General features: G+C 37.5%; 1 protein-coding gene across 1 annotated transcript; it reads left to right on the forward strand.

The window, feature by feature from the left end:
• The first annotated feature begins 215 nt into the window (after window positions 1-215).
• On the forward strand, window positions 216-23173 carry SELENOF (selenoprotein F). Its single transcript, XM_054285753.1, has 5 exons — window positions 216-320; window positions 1406-1573; window positions 12864-12927; window positions 20494-20543; window positions 22183-23173. Exons 1-5 carry the CDS (start codon window positions 252-254, stop codon window positions 22312-22314), a joined length of 483 nt encoding a protein of 160 aa, XP_054141728.1. The 5' UTR covers window positions 216-251; the 3' UTR covers window positions 22315-23173.
• The last annotated feature ends 727 nt before the right edge of the window (window positions 23174-23900 follow it).

The following is a 23900-nucleotide window of genomic DNA, read 5'->3' on the forward strand; positions in this document are numbered from 1 at the left end:
CCGCAATGCCGGACCAGCGTTGGAAAACGACAGTTTCTCCAGCCCCGCTGCGAAGCACTGCTCTGAACAGAATAAAATGCCTTTACTCTAGAATTCCAGAAGATACTCTGGTTTAGCAGTCTGTGCTCGCAGTGCCGGGGGCTGGGAGCAAGTCTGTGCTCTCCCGCATCAGGCGGTGTGTCGGTCACCCGCCATGAGTGAGGTCCTTCCGCGGCCGCCGGCGCCGCTGGCAGGGGCGCTCCGGCACCAAGATGGCGGCGGCGGCCGAGCTGGGGGCGCTGGGGCGGCGCTGGGTCTGCTGGCTCCTGGGGCTGCAGGCGGTGAGAGCCGATGCGGCGCCTTCGCGCTCGGGGCTGAGCGCGGCTGCAGTTCCTGAGACAGGGAGCGGCTGTGAGGGCGGGGGAGGCGGCGTAAGACGTGTCCTGGGGCGGGAGGCGCGGGCGTCTCCTCCCGCTCCTGAGGCCGTGGCCGCCTCTTTGCTTTCCATGTCGGAGATTGGGCTCTACTTCTGCCCGCTTCCTAAAATAATTTGTATTGGTGCTGCCTTTTTTTTAATACAGGAAATTATTTGTTGTGAAAACAAAACAACAGAGTAGCGTACATTTGGAGCCAAAGCTTTGAAAGAGCAAACGCTGATGAAATGTGGCACGTCGCTTGCTAAGTGTCTGAAATTATCTTGTTCTGATGGGAATTTGCTTTCTGGAGTGGGAGGGGTTTTTTCCAGTCGTAATCAGAGACATTTATTATGATTAGTGATTTATTGTTTCAGGAAAATATGATAGTTAAGATACTAAAAATTGAGTAAAAATATTAGGGATAGAGACTTCCTTATCTTTATTTCTTCCTTTGCTTCTCTGTACTTTTATTCTAAAGGTGTTTTGAGCTTGCTGTGTAACCAAAACCGCTTGAATGAGGAATTATCATGGAATGGAGCCTTTACTTCCTTTCATGCACTCTTGGTGTTTTGGTTGGTTCTTTGTCACACACACACAACCCAAAATAAAATCCTCAGGAGAGCACTGGCCTTGTATTCATGGATTGTTTGGGGATCTGCTGGGCAAAGGTGTCAGGAGAGAGGCTGCTGGGAGCCCAGTGACAATGCCAGCAGCCCTGTCATTGCTCCAAGGGGAGCAGATGCAGCAGTGACAGTGAAGAGAAAAGATGACAGTAAAGCATCAAAGGGGTGGATAGCAAGGTGCAAGAAAAAGGTTTTAGTTACTACCATCATTAATTTAATAAGTCAGCCATAATTAATATGTAGCTTCAGCAGAGTTTGGAATGCTCCTTTGGGGCTTTTTATACTACTGTGTCAAGAGACTAACTCATTCTTTCTAATCATTACAGCATTTAAAACCATCTTTTAAAAAATAATTAATACTAAGTGCAACATTGTATTGACTTTCAGGTGAGTGTTTATGGAGCACAGTTGTCATCAGAAGCTTGCAGAGAGCTGGGCTTCTCTAGTAACCTGCTGTGCAGTTCTTGCAACCTCCTTGGGCAGTTCAATCTGAATCAGCTGGATCCCTTCTGCAGGGAGTGCTGCCAGGAAGAAGCTCAGCTGGAAACCAGAAAGGTGAGTTTTGGACCAAATCCCTCGTGGAATAATTTAACATGTCATGTTTTTGATACATGAGAACCCGTGTTGTCATCTCAAGAGGGAAATGCAGCAGTTACTCCTGCATGTACAGGGTCTGGGTTTGCAGACTTGCCATGCTGCTGTGAAGCAATGTCCCTGTCCCAACAGAGCAAGATTTGGTTCTTGGGCAGCCCTTCCCTGGTGTGACATGACCATGGGTAGGAGCTATATCCAGATTCTTTTCAAAGGAACATGCATGGGATTAGAAGAGGGGGATAAGGAGAGTGGGGCTTGGTGACAGCTCCTGCTTGGTCACTGACCCACAGCACCATGGCCAGGATAGTCAGATCAGTCCCAGGCTACAAAGGGCTGCTGCAGCCCCCAGTCAGTTCCTGGAGTGGCACAAACCTGACTGGAGCAGGACTGCTCAATTCCATCCTGCAAGACAACAGCTGGAAATTTTGGGAATATATACAGATATATCCAGAACAGCTGGAAATTTTGGGAATATATGCAGATATATCCAGAACAGCTGGATATTTTGGGACTATATCCAGATATATCCAGAACAGCTGGATATTTTGGGAATATATCCAGATATATCCAGAACAGCTGGAAATATTGGGAATATATGCAGATATATCCAGAACAGCTGGAAATTTTGGGAATATATCCAGATATATCCAGAACAGCTGGATATTTTGGGACTATATCCAGATATATCCAGAACAGCTCGATATTTTGGGAATATATCCAGATATATCCAGAACAGCTGGAAATATTGGGAATATATGCAGATATATCCAGAACAGCTGGAAGTTTTGGGAATATATTCAGATATATCCAGAACAGCTGGAAATTTTGGGAATATATCCAGATCTATCCAGAACAGCTGGATATTTTGGGAATGATCTCTCTAAGAGTTCGTGCTGTGCTTCAATCTGTTCAAAGCAAAACCTTTCCTTTTTCTATAGGAAATAAATATCTGTGATCCTTAAGGTATGTTATCAATGAAGAATTTTTAGAGTTCTTGAAAAGAAAACATGTTTTCTAATATGTGGTAATGTAAGAGTGTTCCAGAATATAGTGAAGACAAATTAATCATCAAGAGAGTAGAGGTTTCACGGATGAGAGGTGCTGAAATCATTTTTAATGGCTAGGAGATAGTGAAATAACTGACATAATGAAATTAATGAGCAAATCTAGCAGGTTTTTCTTGTCAATTAAATTCAGCCTAATATTTAAAAAAGAAAGTCTGCCTTTAATTTTTAATAAAACCACTGATTACAGTGTTAGGTAGAGTATATTAAGTATCAAGAAGCATATGTTTGAGATTGGCAGAGAATTCATAGTTTAATTAGTAGCCTCCTAATATTGACAGACTTTAAGTAGTAAATTTTATGCATTAACAAAGTCATATTTCAATACAATCCTTCTGGGACTTGATATGTAAGGCTTTTTCTTTGCTAGATATGTGAACCTGATAAGGGAAAGTTTGTCTCTGGGGAAGCTCCAGTTCTTTTCCATGTGTATAGATATAGATATATACATATATATATATATATATATACATATTTACATATATATACATATATACATATATATACACACATATATTCATATATATATGTATGTGTACATATATGTGTGTGTATATATATATATATATATATATATATACATATCTATACCTATGCAAACACAAAACCTGGGGTTTCAGAATGAAGTCTGAGGAAATGTACTGACAGGGAGTGGCAGAACAGAAAGAGTCTCCAGCATGCTCAGTGACAGCTGTGCTGGCAGCAGCAGTGAGGCTTTGTGTCCTCATGTAAAGAGATGCTTTCATTTGCTCAGGTAATATTCTCAGAGTTTTGCCTCTGTGCACAGCATGTAGCACAAGAACTTATGGAGCAGGACAATTTCTGTTGTCATTTGATGGGAAAATAAGCTATGGGAGCAATGTTGCATTTCTGTCAATGTAACTTCTGAGAAAAATGTCTTAACAATTTATCAATAAAATACTTAAGGATGTAAGTTAGTTTGTACTGTGAACATTGTATTAATAAAATTTGGATCAAATAACAGAAATTAAATTAATAGAGAGTCTTCTTAATTTCCTGAATCAGAGCTAGATTTCATTGTGTGGATAATTACACTTTCTGTGTAGGGATAAGCAAATGCCATTTTGTGGTCAGGACTTCACATTGTAAACATTATTAGTCTGAAAACTCTTTTTATTTTAGTCATGATCAATGAAGTAAAGTACATAGCACAGAGCTGGACAGGGTCTCAAGGGTGTTTGACAAATTCTTTCATAGTGGACCAGATTTCCTTGTATATTCACAGGACGCAAGAAATTGTATCTTATAAGTTGTTTTTTTAATCTATTTGTGTTTTACCCATTTTCATTTTCTTGGGGTTGGGCTTTGTAGTAAATGTGAACAATGTAGATTTTGATTATTACTTTATCTCTCTTTATTGCTGTGATATTTCTGAAGACATGTAATACAAATGATATTTGAGATTTGGAGCTAATATGGCAAGCTTGAAGTATGGGAGTGATTCTGATACTATTTTCATAGCTGAGTTTGAATGCAGGCTTCCCATATTGTGTGCATGAATGGAAATACCGGATTGTTCTAACATTATGATTTCTTATAGCATCATTTCTAATTTTATTATGAATGCTTTTTCAGAAAGTGGAAATTTTTTATACTGATACTACTGCTCAGAAATGTATATTTCAGATCTGGCAATTGTTAAGAGGTTTTACATTTTTTTTGAAACTCATAGTAATTTCTCTTGAAGACTAGCCAGTGGAAAATTAGTGTTTGGAGACTGTTAATATTATCTTAACAGACTGTATTCAGAATCATCACATTTTGAATTGACTTGTGTTTTTACATAGTGCTGGTTGTAACAGATGTCTGTAATTGAGCTTGAGATTTTACCATTACATAAAAGTTAACAATATAATTTTTAGTAGCTTCTTGCTGAACAAGAATTTTCATGCTAGGCATGCCAGACTGTGAAAACTGAATGCTGCCTTTTGCTGTAGTTTTTCTTTTTCCTTGTTTTTTTTTTTTTTGCCCGTTACCACAGAAATCTTCCTTCTAATGAAAATTTGATAGTAAAGAGTGAATGAATATTGCAAGTTCTTACAGGTTTTTTTTCCTACCCTCTTGCTAGTAGAGTTTTTCATGTTACTCAGAAGCCCTGCATGTCAGTGTGAGATGTGTGACTGTGACTGGCAGCCTGGCAGGTTGCTGAGCTCCAGGCAGGGGTGCTCTGGGCTTTGCTGGGCTGTGGCTCCGTGCTCCAGGCTCCTCTGCTTCCCCAGAGGTGGCACAGCACCTTGGCTGCCTGCTGCAGACAGCCTTGGCAGCTCCTGGAGTTCCAGGCCATGCTTCAGGATTTTAATTTGACTGTCTTTGCAGCCATGTGGCAAATACCAGAAATAGGGAAAGCAAGAGTTGGTTTATTGCATGACTTGTGTCTGAGTTCTAAATGAGAATTTAAAGGTAATAGCACATCTGTCTGAGAATTTTTACATAATTGCTGCTTTTCACAAATGGTCTGTGAAATATCCTCAGGCCTAAAAGTATTTCATGCTGCACAGTATCAGTGCAACCTCAAATGAGATGTTTACAGATTTGAACTGTTTCATGGCCTTGAAAGAGGTGTATTTATTAATCCTGCTCTTGTTATTGGTCCAGTAGTTTGTGAATTGACATTGTGGAAAATAGCTGTGAGATATTCTTGTTACACAAAATTTGTCTTGCTCTGAACTTCTGCTGACACCTGTCCAGTGAAATATTTTAATTACTTCATAATTGGACTGTGGGTAAAATGAAAATTGTTTTGGTTGTTTTCTCCTCCTCTAGAGATTTTGTATGCAGTCTGACACTAATTCAGAAGCCAGCTTAAACAGTATTGCTTTAGACAGCTGCAAGTTTTGTGCCTCAGTCTGTCAGATGCAGAGTGCTGCTGGTGTGTAAAACAGAGAAGGATGAAATGGAGGTGAAGCTAACTGTGCATGAAATTGTAGTAGCAGGAGAGTTTGTCCATATTCTGCAGTAGCTGAAAATAGCTGCACTCCATCTGCATCTTCACACAGGCTGTATGATCATTTCAGACACAGCCATAAGCATATTCCATTAACTGTATATTATAATCTTAGATTTGTCTCAATTATATATGCATGTCAAAATCCAAATTGATTTTAAAAATCAGCTCTGTGATAAAATTTGCAATACGTTAAATTTTGTAGTTGCACTGTGCAGGATTCCTACGACCCAAAAAAGTTATCAATATATCTAAATGAAGCTTTGAAAAATATATTTTGCTCACCAATATGTGTTGAACTTCAACATTTTAAAATTCTACTGTCAAGTATTTGTCATATGGTATTGTTAAAGTGTTTGGTGACTTAGGAAACATGACACCAGGTGTAATGACTAGGTGCTTCTTCTATTAAAAAAACAACAAAACAAATTGAAAGCTTTCTTAAAACTCCACCCTTTTACATGTATAGAATTCTTAAATGTGCTCTCATGAATTATAAGGAAGAATAAGGTGACAAGTCTGAACAAGGATAATAACATTCTTGTTCAGACTTACTTTTTAAAACTCAAAAAAAAGTGTATAAAACTGAAAATAATTGCTGGAAGTAGAATAAGTTGAAGTGCTTTTAATGCTTCTGGTTACTCCTGTGTGACCCAATTTACATTCATTTTTCAGGTTTGTTTTTTTTCTTTTCATTACACTAATTAGAGTGCTATACTCAAATTGCTGTTGACTGCTCTCTTGTTCTGCCAGAGGCTCTTAACATGAATAGGTCTACTCTCATTGGAACTTCTGGTTTTCAACTCAATGGCTAAAAACAGAGCTACTTAGAATTCATTGACATCTCAGAGATGCAAAGTAAGTCCTATCAATACTTACAGAAAGTAATTAGAATTTTAGTTTAATTCTAGCTGTTTCTCAAAACCCACATTTTTTTCTGTCTTTTGATGTGTCCTGTAAAGTCTCTTTGATACTTTATAAAAAATCAAATTTTGTTTTTACCTGACTGTAAGCTTTGACTTCCTTATTTCTAACATGTTACACAAACATGGTTGAAATTCATTGGTTTTCTAGCAAGTGTGACTTCAACAATAGTGTGATCCAATGACAGCATATTTTATTTAACATTCAAGTAAATAATCAGAACTTTGTAATTAAGACTAATATGTCATATGATCTCCTTTCAAAGTTTGCTTTTAACTAAGTGTCCCATGCAGTTCATACAGGGATGATTTTATGGACTCTGTTGAGGGGGAGGTTAGGGAATCTGAGATGGCACTGTTCTCTCTAACTGAGAAAGTCTCTTACCAGTACTGTTGCTTCAAAATATTACCCACAACCATTCCTTGTATTAAAAGTGTGCTGCAGTGGGTGTCCTTCTCAAGAACTTTACCATGTACACTCTTAGCCTTCCCTCTGTACATGATGTTATTGGCAATGAAAATTAATGTTGATAAGAAGTAGTCCTAGATAAGGGAAGTGCAGCTAACTAGTCAATGCCTAAGACAGAAATTTGCTGTCTTTTGTTTGGTTCAGATTCACCAAGTGTTCATCTCTGTCAGATAAACTAAGATAAAATACATTATCTGTCTGTAATAGGGTAAGCCTTATCCATGGAACAGCTCTATCTGATCTTACCAGTGAAAAAAAAAGGTTAGGGAAACTATAAATGTGAATTTGCTAAATGTGAGTTTCAGTTGTTGATGTCCATCAACCACTGAATGTGCTGGTCAGTGGAATACCTTTAGCTAATTAAGATTGACCTTCATCTAGGTAAAGCACTGGCATTTGACTCTACATTTGTTGAAGAAACTTCAAAAAGTAAAAGTCTCAAAATTTATGAAATGTGCGAGGTCATAAAAATATCTCATGACATCTGTTCTCAGTGTTTTCTTTGCAACTCTAAGATGCATTATTTTTTAACAAAAGCACAGACTGGGGAATAAAAGAGATGTTCAGGGATTCTACTTGTAGAGGTAAGTAGGTGCTCAGATAGAATCAGATGGTATAGTCCAGAATTGAAACCTGACCTGTTAGCTTCCTGTCTGTACTCTTTCACTGGCACCATTCTGACTGGGTCCAAGTGAGAGCCAGTAAATAGGAGCCCTGTTTCTGCCACCCTTCTCTGTTCCACTCAAACTGGGTATTCACACCACCTAATCTAAGTGACAGCTCCAGTGGCCCCAAGTTGGTGGTTGCTCAGCTTCTCCATTTTCTGTCTCACTCTCGTGCCAGATCTCTTGCTCACATGAACTTAGACCAAACATTGCAGAGACCAAAGTTAATAAAAACAAGCTGCCAGGAGCAGAAGCTGGTTTGGAACTTTTTGTGGTTACTGGATTTAAACAGCACAAATGTTTATAGAATCCTGCAAGAAGGGTATCATTTAACACCAAAAGTAGTGGTGGATGACGCATTTCCTAAATGCTGAAGAATGGAAAGTAATGCACAACTATATTTTGTATGTGCAGAATAAAAAGTCTCTTGAGTCTTCTACTCAAAGCAGAACTCAAAGTTCTGAGGATCTCCAAGAATGCAGATTGTACAGTCTTCCTTAGTAAATTCCTCAGTGCCTAAACACCATCATTGTGACTTTTTTTCACCCTTACACTCAGCTGGAATTTCCTTCCCCACAAATAAATGAGAGCTTAGATTCTGCTCAGCTTTGTTCAGAGCAATTTGCCTGCAATACATATCACTAATCACAGGAGTAGTACTCATTCACATAACTGGTTTTTGACTGTTGGACTCTGTTTCCACACTCTTATTTAGAGTTAGACATGTCCCTTCACAGGATAATGAGCTGTCAGTGGCAGAAGTTGCTTTGTTGCTAAATTTACTGATGACATCAGTTCAGAATGATGTGTGTGTGTAGCAGTGACTTCCTTGGCTTGCTGTATTATAGAGCAGTAATTCATAGTGTTCCTGGCAGTGAGGCTTTCTGACTGCTCCCTGTTAACCCACAGATTCTTACTCATGTTCTGCCTCCAGGAAAAGGAAAGACAAAAGGGATTTTGAAAACCTTGAGCTGTCCATATAAGTGCATTCTCTCCCACAGAAAATATTTTATAGTTTGTATCTCAGTGTATATTCTTGTGAAGGTTTCTAGCTTAGAAGACTAGTTTTCTAGTAAAAGTCACAAATGAACTGCTAGTTAGAAGAGTTTAGAAAAAAAGCAAAAGAAACTTTCAATAAAATCTATTTTTGTTGTAAATTTCTAGGAAGAACAAATACTAATTAACCTGGTTTGTTTTCTGTGTGTGTGAATGGAACACAGTAAAAATTAAGTTGCCTGCTTTCATAAGAGATAATTTACCCTATTTTTCAACACTACCATTTTGCATAAACTAAGGAACTTTGGCCATTAATAATAATAACATCCATATTTTTGCTGAAATCTTTTGAAGTCAATAGGAGATGGGGAGCTGTCTTCTGCAGACCTGCTTATATCATAATATGAAATTAGAATTGCAGTGAATTTCATAAAAACAGTGTTTACATTGGAAAGAGAGTTGTTACTAAAGATTTAGTGGAAGATAGTATTTTACCTGAGGCAAGTGAAAATTCTAGAGGTTTAGCTGTAGTCATAAGTTTGTTTTTCTGCTTATTCTCCGAACTTAACTATATTTTTGAAACTGATATTAGGAGAGGACAGTATGCACATACTGGAGAGAATCCAGGTACCATGAAGTGGCTATTGCCCCTTTGTGGCTGTGCCTTAACAGCCTGTTTCATTTCATGTTTTAAGACTGGTACTGTCAGCTGAGTACAAACAACTGTACAAATCCAGCCTGAATGACACTTTGTAACCTGTGTCAGGCAGGGTCACCTCGAATTAATAATTAGAAGAAAGCAGTGTGCAAAATATAAATGTCATAGAAGTAAAATTAGGTATAACTTGCTGTATTTTTTAAACTTTTTTGTCACATTTGATCAAACAGAATTTTATTACAATCAAGGAGCAATCTCTGTTCAATACCACTTTTTGCAGTTCAGTTTGGTCTGAATTCCTATTTGGGTGTAAACATTAAAGGTTATGTAGCAGGAATGTCACTTTTCTTCTGGAGTCTTCACCATGAGTAACTGTGATAACAATACCATATCAGTGTAGAAATGAGGCACTGCTGGGATTGTGTCTTGCAGAAATTGCTTCAATTCTCTTCCTAATAGCAGCTGAAAAGTTTTCTTTCATATAAGTTAAAGAAGTTCTGTATTTTTACAATGCATATTTTTAACTAGCACAATCCTTTGCAGAAAGGTGTTATTCTGATGTAATTAGCATTCTCTTTCATAATTAAAGCAGGCATGATCAATAATGTGGTTTGTCTCTTTTCATTTGTGAAGAGCCACCTGATTGCATCAGTATGGACTGGTAAAAGAGTTTCAGATGCTTTCCAAAAACTTTTGAAATGAACTGAACTCAGTTTGATACTTTGGAAAAAAATGAGGGAAAAGTTCAAATATTGTCACAGTAGCTTTAGAAAACATGCTATTAGAATGTTATAAAAAAATCTAAGTTCTTTTTATAGATACAGACGTGAATCAGCAGTTGTTTTGGATTTTAACATGGACACCAGTAATAGTTTAGAATGCCTTTATTTCATTGCTTCTAGTACTAGACTCACTTTCATGAGCACTAAAACAAGTGAAGCATTGCTTTAAAATGAACTAACTCATGAGTTAAGCATTGTGTAATGAACTGGCTCGAGATGTTTGTGCCTCCATATGATACATGTCATTCTTATTAATACTTGAACACAGTGGCTGCCTTCACAAGGAAATTTGGAGAACATCTGCTCTGGACACAATGAGATGGTAGATATTAACAGCTAGGCTTTTGTGGTGGGCTAAGTGATGCAAATAAACCTGGGTTTTTTGCAAAAGACACCTTTGTTTAGAGTCATAAATGAAGCCAGTTGATTTTTCTTTTTTTGTGGTCTAGCCATTGAGAAAGCAGCTGTTATTCCCAGCATGAATCTAAACCTTTTTGTCTGAGAACATTTGGGTTTCAATTATGGCAGAATTACAAGCTCAAAATTTAGACATCAATGATTGAGCTGTTTTCTTTGTTAAATTTCTATAAGATATTGGCCAGGAGTTATAAACTGGGAGTAGTGAGGTTTTACAAAATGTCTTACATATTTTAGATTTCTGCAGTGTTTTTTGTTCCATAAAAATTCATGTTTGGGAGGAAAAAGACTAAGAATAATTTGCAGTAATAAGAATTCAAAAATGTTCATTTTACTGTTGTCCTAAATTTGAGTGTACTTAGCTTGTGATAGACTTACATAAAATAATTAACTACATAGAAGGTTATTTATTCCTTTGTCTACTTCTTTATACTGACTTCTTGATAGAAAAATGCAGATAGCTGTCAGTATCAGAGAAATCAGGATATATATTTAGTGGATTAGTGAGTATGCAAAGGAATATCTAAATCTAGGATTGCTGATAGAACTGTTGAATTTTTTTAAAAAAAGAAGGACAAAGTAAGTGAAGTTTATGAACCCTGTGCCATGTTTCCTCCATCTTTGTAATTCATGTTTTAATTCAAGAGAAATTTTAATAATGCTCGCTAGTATCTGAGCTGTTTATCATTGACTTTTTTAATTAAAACCTTGAGTTGGTGAAAAAGCTTTTAAAAAGTCTGGTATTTATGATCTCTTGAATATTGTTTCATAGTATTTCTGGGTTTCAACAGTCAAATCTTAGATTTTTATCTTAAATACAATGCTTAGTTGAAAATGTATCTGTAGCTAGGCAAATTTCTGAGATGCTGTTCTGAACAGATAATGCAGTGTAACATTCTCTTTTCAGCTTCCCATGGAAGTAATGATTATTGATTAGTTCATGCAATAGAGAAGTTGTAATTTCCCTGCAAATCATTAGAGTATTTGTTATGTTCTAATTCATAGTATTTCAGTAAATACTGAGTTGGCTCAGAATCAGAATTTGAATATTCAGAAATGAACATGTATTTTTGGCTGTCTGTAATGCCTGCATGCGATGGGTGATGGAATGTTAATAAAATTGTCTTGGAGATTTCTGTTTATCATGTGTGGTTTGCTTTTTCAGATAGGTTCATGAAAGTTAGTTTTAATTACTTGTGTTCACAGTTCATATTTTTAGTGAAGCATGAATTTATGTAATTTCAGTGAGGTTATATTTTCTATACTCAGACTTGCACATTTGTTATGAAAACACTGTCTAAAAGAACATGAAAGCAGAGGTTTTAATTGTCTGTGAAAGGTAATAAATTAAAAATTTTTAAATTAAACTCATTCTGTCTTCTAATCTATAACAGTGGGGTTTAAGGCTTAGAAGGATGTGATTTGGTATACTGTATTATATATCTGTAGTATATATACTATGTGTAATATTAAAATGCCTAACTTTGCAGTATGAAGTTCTATTTTAGTAGCTGGAAAATATGTTGTCAATTTATCTAAGATTCATCAAACTATAGAACCATTTACATATTGCAAAAAGAATCACAAAATAGCCTAAAAATATGACAGTATGCAAGATAATAGGTGCAAGGTGAATAGTTTTTATAGATATTATATAAAATTTAATTTATATTTTAAAGAGACTGAATCTGAATATCTTGCATAGCAGACAGGAGGGATTGACATCTAAGTGCAAGTATCAAAGTTAGCCCAGCCTGTACAGATTACTTCACCTAAGGCCTGTTAATGTGATCTGTCCTCCTTCTGCGAACACAATGAACTAAAATCAACCAGTAGCCCAAATGAGAAATTTTAAATTACTGCCTTATCTTTATTATAAGTATTTCACTGTCCAAGTTAGGTTTAAAGTGGAAAGTAAAATTTCATTTAATGAGATTTTGTTAGTATCTTTGGGAAGGAAGGAATAGTTTTCCTATTACTAATCCATAATTCCTATTGTAACATGTCCAGTTGCAATTTTTAGATGAAACTTTGCTTACACCAACAGTATATCTCAAAAGATCTTTTTTGTTGTTTTTACATTTTTAGTATAATGAATGAAAATTATCATGTACCCTGAGTGAATGGGTCAGTTGTTGCATAATCAGAGACAGGTCTGGAACTGTGATTCTGTCTAGGATCTTACTTGTAATTAGCATTGATAGAGTATCATATTGTCTCCTCTGAGAAAAACAGTTCAACAGATAACACACTATAAATAAACTAGTAATTTAGTTACTTTTGTCATTAACAGCTTCTGTTTATTATTACAGCTTTACGCAGGAGCTGTCCTAGAAGTATGTGGATGAAAATTGGGAAGGTTCCCTCAAGTCCAGGGTAAGTAAAGCCACTAGTACTCCTTCAAATATGAAATACTGTCACAGCTGAATGACAAAAGGTACTTTTAAACATTACAGTAGTCATAAATTCAGTGTATTATATCAGTGAAGTTGCATTGACCTGAAACTCATAGAACCAGCCTCCAGTAATTGCCAGATGAAATTATATTGTGCACTTATGGAACGATTTTATTTTCACAGATCCTGCCATATAATTGTTTTATCAGTGGATAATGACAGTCAGATAACAGGAATAGAATACAGTGGAGCAAAAGCAAATTCAGTACCATCAGTGTCTGGTGGGAGGAAGCTGCAGGAAAAAAATCTGTGAGAAATTTCAAACTGGACTTTTTTTATAAATTAGGGAAGAGCTTCGGTGATAGCAGTACTATGGTTTATTTTGGGGTTTTTTCCTGAAATGAGGACCCTAATACCATACTCCCTAATGCTGGACATAAGTACTAATTTAGCTTTAGAATTTAAAATTGCACAAGCACCAAGTCTCCATCTACTGTGGGAAGTAGTAATACCTCCCGGTTTGAGGGCTGGCTGGCAAAGTGGGGAAAATAGTTTTTAAAGCAGGTTACAATTTACATAAGTTGTACTGCATTATATCCTTTCCTGCCACCTCTGCCCACACAGCTGAGTTGAATGACAAGGCCAGAGCAAAGCTCTTTTCTCTTTTCCACTGTATAAAATGTCCAAATGAGAATTCTTTAAATGACTTGTCATACTGAGGGACGTGAGGAGATAACTTTGTTAGCACAGGAGTCTGTATTATCTCCATGAATGTTCAAATTTAGCAAACATAAAAATATTCCCTAGTGTTGTTGCCCATTTGCTTAGCTGCTTTATGGTTCTGGATTTGTGACATGAAAGTGCTCGTTTGAGCCATAGGTTTGAAGGAGAAGGTTAAGCTGTTAGCCTGACTCCAGCCTGCATTGTGTGCTCAGTTATCTTCACATGTAGGTCCTTGAAGGAAATGGCCTCAATTCCTGCTGTGTGCACACTTTGAAACATGTTCCAAAGACTTGGGATGGTGCAAAGGAAAAACTTGAAAATTGTGACTAGTTATTTTTCCCATTCACTTCTTGGTTATCTAAACCTACTCAAACGTTTACATTCAATTTATCATATAGGTTACTTTCTAAAGTGGCTGGATACAGTTCATTGCTTTTTGAAAAGGATCTCTGTTTTGACCACCAGTTTTGATTTGGTACAGTAAGAATTAAGAAAGGACTGAGTAGTGCACCTAAATTTCTTTTTTGTGTTTTCATCACCAATTTCTGCAGCTACTCAATCTAAACTTATCTTAACCAAATTTACAGCTAGGATATTAGAAGAGGTTGGAAGATGGGATATGTATTAGAAGCATACTTAGAAATTTTTAAAAGCAGTAGAATATATTCTTTCAGCTGTTGTTTGTCTTCACACTAGTATTAACCTCAGAATACCCAGATTTTCTCCTTTATTGTAACTTCTAACAGAAACAGTGTTCAAGGTCTCCATCTTGAGACATTTGTTATGGAAGTTAGGTTGCCTAAAGGTCATGCTGCTGCTTTGGAAGCATTGTGTTTGTAGGCTTCATTCAGCTGTGTAGCCTGTCACTGACAGTGTCTCATCACAAATATCTGAATCCTTTTCCATAGCTTCTCTGAGGGTTTTTTAGAGTTTGTTTAGATGTGTTTGGTTATTCTCCCCAGAATGTACACAAAATGGCATTGTTAATAGCAGTACTTTGTATATATTAGAATTACATGGATTAGTGTATGTTACTACTGTATTCTGAGATTAATAACTGTGAAGTCTTGGCCTCTAAGTACCTGTGTAAATTGTTTTGTCACTTGGCTTAGTCCCACAGACTTGATGTGTCTCAGGCAAATTCTGGATTATGTTTTATTTGGCTAAGGGATGAGCACTGTTGTTTTGTTGGGTTTTTTTGTTGTGGTTGGATTTTTTATTATGAGATTCACATATTAAAATAGTTAAGGATTGAAATCAGTTGAATTAATAAAGGTTTGTAAAAGTTGCACAGTTGGAAGAAGCTGTGGGTTGCTAGGTCCTTGTCAAAGTTTCTTTCAAAATTACTGGTTATATAATCTTTAGCTATAAACAGTTCTCAGTCCACCTGTGTGCCTGAAATGTGAGAATCATTACATATGGAATATATTTGTATATAATAGGAAAGCAAAGGAGTGAGAAGTGATGACAAAAATCTAGTCCTCAGCAAGAGGATGGAAAAGTCTGGTCTTCAGCAAGTTATCTCAGTCTTGAACTGGATGTTACTGTTTGTAGTGTCACACCAAACCACTAAATTTAGCATTTGTGAACGTGGCCATGTCTCTTAGGTTTTTCAGACAGTTCCTTGTGATAAGTCTGATAGCAGCTCCCATTTCTGTATGCCTCCTTTAAATTCAGTACTGAAATATTCTTACTGATAAGTTTCCCTTAAAATAAAGTGCTTTATTATAAATGCTGTACTCTAAAATTAATTCCTCTATTACATATATTTTGAAATTGTTCTGTATAAAACTGTTCTTAAATATTTGTAATTTCAAAGCTCTCCATTGAAGTAGAATATTAAAAATCTAAGTGACAAGATTCATAGATGAAGCAATATCTTAATATGCCAGGTAACACAATGACAGTTTTTGGTAGACATCCATAACACTGAGGCTCTGGAACAGAATAATGAATTAGCTGGGCCAGTGATTAATCTTGCATATCTGTTTTAAGTTGACTTTTCAGTGGCAGCTGTGTTCTGTTCACCATGAGATAGGAGATCAGTGTTTAGACTCCCACATTCTCTCCAGTTTGTTTAAAAAACTGAATTAGACTGGGTTTTTTCATTGAACATTCCTTACATATTTCTCTCTATTCTTTGCTTTTTTCAATAAAATAATTCTCACCTCTCCTTGTGAGTTAAGAAATGGACATGCTCCAGCAAATCTGTTCTAGAAACAAGGTTCTTAATCCCTGCACTCATGCTGAGTGCAGCTACATTAAATCCTCTGACTTCAGAGTCAATCAGCACTATTGTATCACCCAACTTCTCCAAGTGTTAAGGGAATTCTTTTAGCTACTAAAATGTAATTTCTTTTGGGATTGTATTGTATGAAGATCACTCATTTCCTAGTTATTTTAATCTGCAATTCATAAGTACAGACAAAAGAAAGTTAGAAAATTATACTAACCTTAAATCTAGCACAGATAAAAGCATCACTAAAACTCCTGCTAAGAAATATGGGTACTGTAGTGGGAGACATGCATTGCTGTATTGTAATCTTTTGCAAATAGATGACACACAAATTGAAACAATACTTCCCTTCAGATTTAGAAGTGTCTCTTGCCCAACTGCTTATACAAAGTACCCTGTCTTTGGGATTTTTTGAAGCTTCTTCTTCAGGTTTGATTGGAGCTCTGTCTTGGATTCATTTCTGAAAGCACGTGGTGCTTTTTATAAAATCATGGACAGCTGCATTGTAACTTAAGAGACTACCACTAGTAGTTATTGATGTGCCATATGAATTCTTAAATTTAAATTTTTATCTCAAACTGAGGTCCCCAAAAGGTACAGAGCTGTAGTCATTCAAATGTAAATGAGTGCTTGTTGTGTGCTGTAGTTCAGTCTTTTTGCTCGGCTTTCATGGTAACTTTGGAAGCAGACTCATCCCATATTCAAAACTGCAGAGCCTGTATTTGTCCCCAAAACAAATGTCTGAGGGAAGACACTGATGCTTTTGTCTTGCCCAGTGATTTACATCTTCATATTTCTAGCAAATATTGCCAGTTGTCTTAGCAATGCTCTACTGTTGGGGGCATTACTAAATATTGGAATTTCCTGTCTTCATAAAATGTCCCTCTCTTACTCTAGCTTTTGTTTTGGTTTCTTTTCTTTTTCATGGATTTAACACTTGATAATTGGGAATGGCTCAATAAAATGTTTTTTAATTCAAGTTCATTTCAGGTACAAAATTGTCAAGTCTGTATGGTCAAGTCCTTTGTGCCTTTTTAATATAAAATTTTGCAAGATTATGCACTAACTTGTGTCTCCAGTAAAATTTCTTATTTTCAAACAACTTGTGTCTAATAATTCACGGCCAAGAAAGCAGACTGCCCTTTAGCTTATCTGAAGTAACATTACACTTGCTTTCTGTTTATTCAGGTTAACTCAGAACAACTGTTTGTTCTGCCTGGGGAGATGTTTCATGTCCATTTTGGGTCAGGAAGTTCTCTTATGCTGTGTCCTGCTGCACCCCAGAGAACAGTGCAGGTCTGTGCATGCACACAGGCTTGCCCTTTTGGCCACAGTGATCCTGAGATTCCTGCAGTCTCCACTTAGGGCTCTGGGATTGAACTCCAACAAACTCATTTTCACAGACTTTCTTATTACACCTCTGTGTTTTGTATTGAAACAAATGGACTTTCTAACAGTAGCAGTGACTTCTCCAATCTGTTGTGTTTGTAGGTAAAGGCTGCTCTTAGTTCTTTAAAAGCACTGTTCAGTGGGGTCCAGGCTTTAAAATGCTCGTACACACCTGATCCTTCTGTGAGCCTGTAGCTGTAGGTGATTGTGGGGCTGTCCTGTCTCTCTTCAGGAGCACCTCAGCAGTGCCTTCAGCAGCAGTGCTTTGGTGCTGCTCATCATTTCCTGCAGCACAAGGTGAAGTGGCTTTGCAAAGCTCTCTGTGTCTAGAACAGCTCTGACTGCTGCTCCAGGATTTAATCCCTCAGAACCTGGTGTCCTGGCACTGAGCTCAGGGTTCATCTTGCAAAAGTCGCGGTGGAAAATGCCTCTCCTGCTCATCCACAGATAGCTTAGAGAAGGGCTTGTTTCTCTGTGGTGGGTAATTCCTAAAGCTGCTACAGAGAGAAGCAGATGGGGAGATAGCTTGAATAGGATTTAGTATGCAACACCAAACTACTAAATAATGGTGTGTAGATGATGTGCAAGTACCATGTAGAGACAGAACCATAAGAAGCAATGTGGATGTCAGGGTATAGAGGGGACACTTGGAGCAATGTGAAGGTGGAGCAGATGCCCCACATCCCATGATAAGCAAGCAGTCACATGTCCCTAGATGTGCACTGTAGCTGCATCTCTCTTCCTAACCTCATCATTTCAAAGGCTGCTAATTCAACTCAAGGACTGATTTTGTGGAAAGAAAAAAAAAAAAGGCATTTGATGGGGTAATCTGTGTTTTTAACACATGTCAGTATTTGAGTTTCTCATTTTAGCTTCCGAAATTCAGAATATACAAATTAAGTTATTTGTACATTGAGTGTTTTTCTTTGTTGCATTACAAATTCAAGTGAATGATGCAGAAAGTCACTATGATCAGCATTAGAAATAAATATGCCATAACAGAAACTAATTTTGTTCCAGCTGTCTAAAATTCCAGGAAAAGCATTCTGTAGTGCTTCAGCTTTCAGAAGATTTAGACATTTGACATTGATACAAGTGTGTAATAGCTACTTTTAATGTGGCAGAATGTAATGCTGCCTATAGAATACTTTCTTCTTCCACCTAATGCTGTTTCTACTTTATGTGAGCTTGTTCAGTCCAACACTGCAGCCAGAGAACAGCAGCTCGTGTCCAAATAAGCTTTCATCAAATAATCTATCACTCAAGTAACAAATCCTCACACCTGTTACAAGCTTGAAGTGCTGTAACCTGAGGTTCCTCCCAAAGGCAATTTTTTATTACAATCCAGTTCCAGAGTTCAGATTTGCTTCAGAAACTCTATCCATTTTACTATGCTCTTGTACCATTTTGCAATTAGTCACCCACTGTACTGACTGCTTCTTAAAACCCTCTTTGCATATAAAGCTCTAGAGACTGATTTCAGCTTTAGATTTAGGTTGAAGAAAAATGTGGAAAAATTCCTCCAGAAACATTTCAACAGTCTGTGGACTTAACAAATAATAAGAAATGTCTGTGCTGCTTTTTTGCACGTTACTTTTGATGACAACCAAGGCAACATGTCACAAGGGCATAGGAAACACTGAAGCTGAAAATACATTTTTGAGTTTAAATCAGAATCAAACTGCAGTATGTGAGCAAGTACGGGTTATTTTGTGCTATTTGAAGTTGTTATGCACAGCTTACAATGACATCAGTGCATAGTCTATAGAAGGAATAAAGATAATTTGAGTGAGACAACTCATTTTCTTCAGGGGCCTGGTACATCTGGCAGCTCCATGGGCCATTGGTATTTTTTAAACTTGTTTATATTGTGTAGTAGTTGGTGCAGCAAGCAGTGTATATGATTTTTCTCTGCACTGGGAGCTCGGTGAAAGAGGGAAGAAAGTAAGTGCCACTGTATAACCATGCTGAGAAAGTGTTAAGGGAACTGTCTGCAGTAATGTAAGGATAGGTACAAAGATGCCAGGGGATATCTGTGCAATTACTGAGGAAAGCACTACACTTTGTCAGGCAGTATGAAACATTAGTCCTGAGGTTGCACTCATCTCCATGCACCAGCTGGATGCACTGCAATTTGTGAGAGATTCATTGTTGTCTAACCTTGGAAAAGCAGCTTTAACATGCAGCTGGCACCCTTGTAGGAGTCAGTCTGTACTGACAGGGTTCATACTTGGGGAGATGCTGCTGACGTACTCCAGGAGCATCCTGAATCCACTTCATCTCTATATAGACACTAAATTCAGCTTTTAGCATGTGAAAAGGAAGAATGAGAGCTGTTATTTTCTAAATAAATTTTAAATATTTCTGGAACTCAGACATTCATTAGGGTGAAGTGCTAGGAAGTAGGGGATTATGCTCACACTTTGTCCTGAAGTACTTCATGTTGTCTTTTCAGAATTAATGCAAGGCCTGTGCTGTAGGGATGCAGGGCCTGTGCTGCAGTTCATAGCTGCTGCCAGGTGCTGCAGGTGAGGAGTGGTGCAGCAGCAGCTCCCCTCAGACCTGCCTTCCCTCACAGCCCATGGAGCCTTGACACCAACTGCCTTCAGCGGTGTCAGGAGAAAAGGAAATACGAGCTTCTCTTCCTGTTTTCCAGCTTGGTTTTCTTGCTGGTTTTCAACACATAATCTCAGAGATCTCTGCAAGACAAGATTGACCATCTTGCTCACCAGGATAACACCTCTGCCCACGGCTTCCTGCGTGCCTGGCCTGCAGAGCTGCAGAGTGGGGAGGGTGCTGCTGAGATGGTGTCACACTGAGCCTCCCTCCCAGCGCTGATCCGCAGCCAGACTCCGATCGCTCCAGCGCCTTTCCTCACATTGCCTGGCAGCAGCATATGGGCCAGGCTGCTGAAGGCTGCCAGCTGGGTGTGCAGATCAGCTGCCTTCCACAGTTGCACTAGTGTTCAAGGAAAATCCAAACAGACAGAATTCCTCTTTGGATTACCAGCAAAAATAGGTGTTCCTTTGGCGTAATAGGCTTAATATTATTAATTTTATGAAGGTAGTAAGATTTTAACATTAAAATATCTTTTAAAGCATAACTAAAAAAAAAAATTGGGGAATACTAATTTGACATAAATCTACTTTTATGCAAGTAGAGAAGAATTTGATTTTCTTTCTTTTCTCCAAACTGTAGCTTTCGTCAGAAGTGATAAGCCAAAACTCTTCAGGGGGTTGCAAATCAAGGTAAGTAGTAGCCGAACTTTTTTGTTTGTGATGTTAAGAACTGTATTTGGTGGAGACAGTCTTGTGGATTGTTCCCTATTTGCTGATCAAGTAATCCTTCAGTAGAGGACATATATTTGCATTGCCAGTGTGAATCTTTACAAGTTCCTGTTAGTAATGTTGATTTGTTTACTGCTCAGTAACTGTTGGTACTAATTCTTCGGTGGTGGTGAGGTTCTGGTTTATTTTATTGTTGTTTGGTTGGTTTTAATCCAAGAAAAAATTATTATTATAGCAGATGGGGAAAGAATCTGAGGAATGTTTATATTCTGTTCTTACTTTATAGATATCTTGGATTTACTCAATTCTGTCATAGTTTCTCCTGTTTTGTTCTCCCCTAGTTTTCTTACAGAGCTGCCATTTCCATAACATTCAGTGATTTTTGGATTTTTCTTCTCGCTTTCAGAATTCCCTTGTTGTGTTCTACTGTGCTGTTTTTTTCTCTATATACTTCAGACATCCACCTTTATAAAAATGCATATACTGAATGGTGTTTCTTATGACTTGCATATATGCAAAGTTGCATAAGCTACACTGCCTTAAGCTCCAACAATTCTTTGGTTTCAAGATCTAATCTCAGACTTCACCTTCCTCTTAAAATCCTGTGTGAACTTCAAGTGTACTTTAAAGATGCACATCTTGAGTCTCACATCTTGTGCCTGCCATCTCCGTTGCCCAAATGGCACCATCTGCAATCACTCCATAGCTATGCATGGCTGCAATAAGTGATTTGTCCTCTCAGCAGCAGATTCTATGTAAAACAGATTTCCTCTGTCTGTCTCACGCGTTCACGTCTCCGTGTCCTCCAGTTTCTTTCAAAAGCTTTCTCTCCTTCTGTATGTCTGTTTCTTTTTTTTTCTTACTTTATAGATTTATTGAACATCAAAGCAGTCTAGACTACAATTGGTATCAAGTACTACCAGAAAAAAAATGTGCAAATGAATCTGTTTATTTCACAGGACTTTTGCAAAACTCTGTAGAGGTGCCACTAGCTTCATTAAGTAAAATCAGCTAGGTTAGCTCAGCTGAGCAAAGTGGAATACTCCTGGGGAAATCTTTCCATAAACTTAAATGGTCAGAGCTTCCTGATACTGTTCAAAGCTTTTATTTGCATTACTTAATTTAGAACTTAGTAAGTTTGAGAAGCACTGAAGAATTATGTTACCAGCAAAGCATAGTAGGCACAGATACAACACAGCAAGAAAGAATGTGATTACATTAGAAATTGATAGAACTTCGACCTGTTAGAGTGACTCAGAATTTCTAAAATGGTAAAAAGGCTGTTGATCATATAAGAAAAATCATTCATTATCAAAAATCTAGCTTTGGTAACTTAAAACAGTTGGAGTAAATAGCCTCCTTCAAAGGCAGGCCAATGGCAGTGCCCAGGCATTAACTGCTGTGGTGCACCAGGGAGAACAAGGAGAGGTTTCTGACACCCAGCACCACCCCCCTTCATTTGACTTGTTCCTCCACTTTCCTCTCTGACATTAAATGCAAGTCAGAAGCCTGAACTGATTTCAATCACTTGAGAGCAGGGGCAGTGTTAGTTTGGAGGGTGCATTTGCCAGCCAAGGTAACTGACTCTCCTTTCCCCCAGTATGTGCGTGGTTCTGACCCTGTACTGAAGCTGCTGGACGACAGTGGGAACATTGCAGAAGAACTGAGCATCCTCAAGTGGAATACAGACAGTGTGGAAGAATTTCTAAGTGAAAAGTTAGAGCGTCTGTAAATCATTGCTTTCTGTCCTCTTTCCTTCTCATATTTTGTCATGGTGATCTCAGATGAAGTGCACTACTATTGAAGAAACATTCCAGCATCTGTATTAATTTTAAAATATCAGTTGTGCTGTACTACATCTTGTAATTAGAAAGGAAGCTTCAGCACACATATCTGACAAGTTGACAAATAGCTTGTCTTAACATTATTATGTCAGCTCCTAATGCATTTATCACTAAGAAAGCTTTGTTTCAAAGTTAATTATGCAAATCTCAGTTTGTTATAATCAGGTCTGTTTTTACAAATGCTCTTCAAACTGAAGAGCTTCAAATAATAGAAATGATTACCATGCTTTTTGTCTGCTGCTCTTTCTTAAGGAAGTTAGAACCAAATGCAACTTATCTCCCAAAGAAACTTGGCTACTAATGCCCTTTTTTATTTGTATTTGAAATGTCCTTTTGTAGAAGCCTTGTTTACAGTGAGTACCTAATTCACAGGTTTGAAAGCTGATGGAGGAACTCATGCTCTGATACTGTGAAACATTTATTAAGTACACTTTAGTGAAGACTACATAGAAAACCTCTGAGGTGTATGAAGTCAGATGTCAGGTGTGCTTTACATCAAGTGTTTTGCTTCAGAAAACATGAGTTATAACTCTTGAAATAGCTTTCCTTCCAACTCTCGGAAGTTTATCGGAAGTTTGTTTATGAAATTAATTTAGAAACTGTTCTTTAAAATGTGTATTTTTTTTTTCTCAGTTGAAATTTATGTGAACAGGGAATATAGACAGTATGTATGGTATTGAGTCAAATCCACTAAGACTTGTTGGGTTTTTTCCACTTAGAGTCAATAAATATGGTAATCAAAAATAATGTGTTGTTTTTTTTTTTTTTTTTAAGTCTAATTAGCAAATAAGTGTTTGCTGTAATTACTTCATACTCACCAGATTTGGGTTGGATGGGTGTTATGCTATGAATTGAAGTGGTACACAGTTTTTATATTCATATATAATTTTATATCTCAAAATTTTCTCAGTTATTTACAGACTTTATTCCCAGCTTTTGAGAAGAAATCATGAGATTCATAGCAGAACAATAAACCTGGGACTGAGACCATACTGAACTACCAGAAGCAATGCCCTAAGGTTATTCTTCAGGCATAGCATTTGGAGTTTTTATTCCCAAAATATTCTTATAAACTTATGGAGATTGTGTGCAGCTGACTCCTGTTCTTGTGAGTATGCTCCTATCTTCCAGGTGACTCAGTGTGAGACAGCTACAAGAGTGGTCACCACTGTCTTGGAGAAACACGATCTGTACAGAAAAAGCACAAATCTGCAGCTTGTGCTGACTTACCACAGTCAGACATGGGTTTGTTCTTGGGACACATGATGTGTTAGTCAGCAGATCAGCTACAACCAAAACGTGTGGCATGACAACCCTGTAACCTGCTAGTAAAAGTATGCTGCCATCCACTGGTCTTCCACTGCACTGACTGTATCCAGTACTTGCCATTCCTGTGTTTGCTGATTCCTGTTGCACATACTAATCTGGCCTTGGATCCATATTCCCATTGCTGAAAAGCGTGCACAAGGTACAT

This window comes from Melozone crissalis, unplaced genomic scaffold (genome assembly GCF_028551555.1).
Source record: "Melozone crissalis strain CALT ecotype California unplaced genomic scaffold, PUWL_Pcris_2 ptg000045l_1, whole genome shotgun sequence".
In the NCBI taxonomy this organism is placed as follows: Eukaryota; Metazoa; Chordata; class Aves; order Passeriformes; family Passerellidae; genus Melozone; species Melozone crissalis.